Genomic DNA, 6,078 nt, shown 5'->3' with positions numbered 1-6,078 from the left:
GCTTTAAATTTCCGCTGCACTGTGTTGTCTTTGGTGTTACGACACGAAGTACAACACTGCCCTATTTTACATAACAACCACGTACACCGTTTATTTCACGTGGCATCAGAGCCACCACTTGACTTTTCTAAGTGTGTTCCTGGTTTGTGTTACAGGTTAGTTATGGACACTCCGTACACAAGTGCAATTCGTCCACCTATTTTGGATGGAACGAATTACGGCCCTTGAAAATTGAAGATGAGCATGTATATTCAATCCATTGAGTCCAGGGCTTGGCAACGTGTTTTTGATGGCTGGACACCACCTATGAGAGATGATGATGTTCCAGGACCAAAGCCAAGATCACAATGGATAGTCGAAGAGAATACTGCGGCTATTTATAATGCTAAAGCTCTTAATGCTATGTTCACTTCAGTTGATATGAACATGTTTAATTTAATAGATACTTGTATTTGTGCTAGGGATGCTTGGGAGAAACTACAAACTCACTGTGAAGGCTCGGCAAGTGTGAAGAAGACAAGGATGCGTTTCATAACTTCAAAATTTGAAAAATTGAGAATGGAGGAATCAGAGACCATCATGGAATATAATGGAAGATTGAAGAGTCTTGCAAATGAAGCATCTATTCTTGGCGATCCTATTTCGAACGAGAGACTTGTATCCAAAGTGCTTCGTTCGCTTCCCAATAGATTTCACACCAAGGTTTGTGCTATAGATGAATCCAAAGATACATCTATAATGGGTTTGGATGAGTTAATTAGTTCTCTTCGCACCTATGAGATGGAGTTGGAAGCCGAAGATGACTCGAAAGGTAAGTCTATTGCTTTTCAAGTATCTAATAATGTTTACAATAATTTTGCTGAAGTTCAACAGGAAGTAAAGGATTCTGATCTTGAGGAAAATTCTATTGCCTTGATCTCGAAGAAATTTACTGATTATCTCAAGGTAATGAAAGAAAAGAAGGATGTGAAAAGTGCACAATCCTCAAATTTTCCTAGACTGCCTACTTCAGAGAAGCCTCAAAAACCTGCTGCTACTCGAGGACCTCGTCAAAGGTATGATAGTAAGGTTCAGTCCTCAAGAAATTTTTTTGATAATGTTCAATGCAGGGAATGTAAGGGATATGGCCACTATGCTTATGAATGCGCAAATCGCATTCGGAAAGGTATGAATGTTTCTCTGAGTGATGATGATTCTGAAGAAGAACAAGAAAAGTTTGAACAGGCTGATCTAATATCTTTTACTGCTTTACTGGAGAGTAAGAAAAATTTTCATATCAATCCTCTCGGTGTTGGCTCCGGTGTTGCCACACCTAGATGCAACATTGTTCAAAAATCTGTTTGTTTTGTTGCTTCTAACCTTGATAATTTCAGTAATCATGAAGAACAGGTAGATGATCCTTATACTCTGGAAGGTATTCGAAAACTCTATGAAGAGTTGTACTGTGATTGGAACAAGAGGAATCAGTTGAACACAACTCTTACAACAGAGAATACTGAATTGAAAGCTGCTATGGCTAGATTGGAAATTCTCTTGAGTAAGAAAGATAGGGTTGCTGAATTCTGAACTTGAAAGAGCAAAAACAACACTTGATAAATTTAATTCCAGTTCGAGCAAACTTGATTCCATTTTGACTATGGGTAAGAATGATAAGTTTGGACTTGGTTTTAAAGAAAGTGTTTTTGAAACTGGTGAATCTTCCAAAACACCAGTGTTTGTGAAGAAAGGTAATGATTTCTTGAACCATCCTTTAACTGCCTTGAAAGGTAAGAAACCCATTGTTGAGAAAAATATTTTTGTCCCAAAGCCGAAACAATGAAAACGTCCTTTTGTGTGTCATTGTTGTCTCAAACCTGGCCATATCAGGCCTTTTTGTCGAAAGTTGAAGAATGACTATGTTTTGTGGGAATCTAAGCAAGTGTTGCCCCCCGTGTTGCACAACACTAAGAGCAACACTGGCAAAAAGAGGCCCACTGTGAAGAAAGTTTGGGTTCAAAAGCCTGATGTCAGATGTTTTGTTATTTATACTTCTTTAAAAGCTAATACTGCAGGTAATTGGTATTTTGATAGTGGAAGTTCACGACACATGACAGGTTTGAAAGATCACCTCACTGACTACATTGAACAGAATGGTGGTAGAGTGACCTATGGAGGAGGTGCAAAAGGAAGGATTGTTGGCAAAGGAACACTTAATGTGGAAGGGTTTCCAAAGCTTCACAACGTCTTACATGTTGAAGGACTTAATGCAAATTTAATTTCAATTAGTCAACTGTGTGATGATGATTTGCATGTGAAGTTTGATAAAAATACTTGTGAAGTTTTTGATAATGCTAATCGTTGTGTTATTACAGGTACACGATCAGTGGATAACTGCTACCAACTAGGTGAAGAATTGGCATGTAGACACTCAAAGATTGATGAGTTTAGTCTATGGCACCAAAAACTTGGACATGTGAATTTCAAGACCCTAAAGAATCTGAGTAAGTTTGAAGCTGTCAGAGGTCTTCCAAATCTAAAGACTGGTGTTCCATATGTTTGTGGTGCATGCCAAAAAGGTAAGCAAACCCGTGTTGCGCATCCCGTGTTACAACACTGTGGGACAACACGGTGTCTTAAACTTTTGCACATGGATTTGATGGGTCCTATGGAAGTCGAAAGTTATGAAGGTAAAAAGTATTCTTTGGTATGTGTTGATGATTTTTCACGTTTTACATGGGTAAGGTTTCTTAGAGAAAAATCAGATACTTTTGATGTGTTTAAGAAGTTGTTTAACAAGATTACTAACCTACATACTTTGACTGTAGCAAGAATCAGAACTGATCATGGAAAGGAATTTGAGAACTCATCTTTTTCTTCTTTGTGTGATAAGAAGGGCATCTCACAGGAGTTCTCAGCCCAAAAAACTCCTCAACAGAATGGAATTGCTGAAAGAAAGAATAGGACGTTGCAGGAAATGGCTAGAGTGATGATGAGCTCAAAAAATATCTCCAAAGGATTTTGGGCAGAATCATTGAACACAGCGTACCATATTTCCAATCGGGTTTATTTGAGAAGTGGTTCTTCAATGACTTCCTATGAGATTCTCATGGGAAAGAGACCAAATCTTAACTATTTTCATATATTTGGCTGTGTGTGTTATGTTTTGAATGATAGAAATCACCTAACAAAATTTGATTCCAAGAGTGATAAGTGTTTGTTCCTTGGTTATTTTACTAATAGTCGTGCATATAGGATGTATAACCTTAGGACCAGAACAATGATGGAATCCATTAATGTTGTTTTTGATGATGGTGCAAATCTCAAAGGAAAAACTGCTGAAGATGATGTTGAAGGCTTGCTGGAAATTCCTCCCGAAGAACACAATGTTGTCCCAGATGTTACAACACCAAATACAACACTGGTTCCTTCAGAAATTCATGAGGAAAATTCCCAAAATAATGAGGAAGCTGAAATGATTACTGAGAAGAACCTTCCAAGCAAGATACAGAAGAATCATCCTTCATCACAGATTATTGAAGATGTGCATGGAACAAGGCAAACTCGAGGTAAGGAAAAAGTTGACTACCGCAAGATGGTTGGTTTAGTATGCATGAGTTCCGTGTACTCTCAGGTAATGCATTCCTGTTTTGTCTCCAATATTGAACCCAAGAATGTCAATGATGCTTTGAATGATGAATTTTGGGTAAATGCCATGCATGAAGAACTTGAACAATTTGTCCGAAATGATGTTTGGCTTTTGGTTCCACCACCTGATCATGGTAATGTTATTGATACAAAATGGATTTTCAAAAATAAAATCGATGAATCAGGAAACATCATTAGGAACAAAGCAAGGTTGGTTGCTCAATGGTATACGCAGGTTGAGGGGGTTGATTTTGATGAGACCTTCGCTCCTGTTGCCCGCATTGAGTCAGTCCGACTATTGCTAGCTATTGCATGTCATATGGGTATAAAACTTTATCAAATGGATGTGAAGAGTGCGTTTTTGAATGATATTTTGAATGAGAAAGTGTATGTGAAGCAACCCAAAGGCTTTGAGGATCCACATCACTTGGATCATGTTTACAAGTTAAAGAAAGCACTCTATGGTTTGAAGCAAGCTCCACGAGCATGGTATGGTAGGTTGACCGAGTATTTACTCGAAATTGGCTTCAAACAAGGTGAAGTTGACAAAACCCTTTTTATTCAAAAGGCCAAAGGTGAAATTCTTATTTGTCAAGTATATGTGGATGACATTATCTTTGGTGCGTCTTCTCAAAAGCATGTTGATAATTTTGTTAAATGCATGTCTTCTACTTTCGAGATGAGCATGGTAGGAGAGTTAACTTTTTTCCTTGGATTGCAAGTTAAGCAAACAAATGAAGAAATTTTTCTTTGTCAAAGTAAGTATGCAAAGAACTTGGTGAAAAAGTTTTGCAAAGAGAATGTTAAGAACATGAAAACTCCTATGGGATCGAGTGAAAAATTAGGAAAAGACAGTGTTGCGGCTGGTGTTGACAACACCATGTATCACAGCATGATAGGGAGTCTTTTGTATTTGACTGCTAGTCGTCCTGATATCATGTTCAGTGTGTGTTTATGTGCTAGATACCAATCTGATCCAAAGGTAACCCATTTAAAAGCTGTCATGAGAATTTTGAAATATGTTTCGGGTACATTGGACTTGGGATTGTGGTATACAAGGGAAACCAACACTAACCTTGTAGGTTTTAGTGATGCCGATTGGGCTGGTGATGTGAATGATAGAAAGAGCACTACGGGTGGGTGTTTTTACCTTGACAATAATTTGGTCTCATGGTATAGTCGTAAGCAAAATTGTGTGTCACTTTCGACTGCTGAATCTGAATATGTGGCAGCCGGAAGTTGTTGTTCACAACTTCTTTGGATGAACCAAATGATTGAAGACTATGGTTTTAAGAGTGAACCCCACATTGTTTATTATGATAATTCGAGTGCTATTGATATATCAAAAAATCCAGTTCAACACTCACGCACAAAACACATTGACATTCGTCATCACTTTATTCGAGATTTGGTAGAAAAAGGTATGATTCAAATGGAGTTTGTTGGAACCAATAACCAATTGGCAGACATCTTTACTAAAGCATTAGATCATGAGAGATTTTCAACTCTTCGAAGGTCTCTCAGCATGTGTGCATTATAATCCTTTGCATGTGTTGTCTTCGGTGTTACAACACTACCGACAACACTGTTGTTTTTCTTGTCATGCATTTTTAAGATTTTTAGACATTCTTCACTCATTCTGTTTTGTGTGGTGTTTAAATCTCTGTTTCGTTGATTCAATCGATGCCAAGTTTTTCTGCAAACTGTTATTGAAACACACTGGCCCTTGCAAAATAGACTCTGACTATACCACTAAGTAGTTGAGGGATGTACGTGTATTCCATGTTCTTGTTCCATGTGAAAGGTGGTTTCGCATATTCAATGTCATAATCTTTTATGAAGTTTGTTGACCAATGTCATAAATACGAACTTTATCAAAATTGGAAGAAAATGGAAAAAACTACCTAATTGAGTCCAATGAAGACTGTTCGATTAGTGTGAAAGCTACCACTTCTGAAATTTTCTTTATCAAGGGTAATCAAGTGTGTATGTCTCAAATGCTTTTTGAAAAACTATGGTGTTGGAGTTGATGTTGGCAACACAAGAGGCAACACTACACTCGTCAACATACTGTTTTGCTTGTGATTGCATTTTTATTTTATGTTACACTCTGTTTAGGCATAAAATAGGTCATGCATATGCATTTTTGCTCATAAGGTTCTGTTTTTGGGTAAGGTTCTACATAGACGAATTTTTGATGATTTACCCTATTTACTAAAAATTGAATTTTCGTGATTGATTTTTGGTTCAGTGGAGTTAGGCTGATGTGGAGGTAATTCTGGAATATTTGGATTGAAATATTTATCTCAGATTATTGTCTTAATTATGGGATTTTATCTCTTTAATCTCGGTTTTTAATTTTCGTCCGTTAGGAAAGTTACCATTGTAACTGGAGAGAGATCAGGGATCAGGGTAATTATGGGTTTGTTAGGATTTTGTTACCGTTTGAGATAA

General features: G+C 37.3%; 1 protein-coding gene across 1 annotated transcript; it reads left to right on the top strand.

The window, feature by feature from the left end:
* Window positions 1-237: 237 nt before the first annotated feature.
* LOC140871737 (uncharacterized) lies at window positions 238-6,078 on the top strand. Its single transcript, XM_073274420.1, has 11 exons — window positions 238-702; window positions 874-1,055; window positions 1,110-1,537; window positions 1,674-1,766; window positions 1,920-2,051; window positions 2,094-2,264; window positions 2,352-2,533; window positions 2,873-3,021; window positions 3,232-3,610; window positions 3,977-4,113; window positions 5,997-6,078. The coding sequence occupies exons 1-11, from the start codon at window positions 238-240 to the stop codon at window positions 6,076-6,078; spliced, it is 2,400 nt and encodes a 799-aa protein (XP_073130521.1).

This window comes from Henckelia pumila, chromosome 1, assembly GCF_033568475.1.
Source record: "Henckelia pumila isolate YLH828 chromosome 1, ASM3356847v2, whole genome shotgun sequence".
Lineage (NCBI taxonomy): Eukaryota > Viridiplantae > Streptophyta > Magnoliopsida > Lamiales > Gesneriaceae > Henckelia > Henckelia pumila.
The sequence above is the reverse complement of the archived record's forward strand: the minus strand, read 5'-3'. Positions and strand labels throughout refer to the sequence as shown.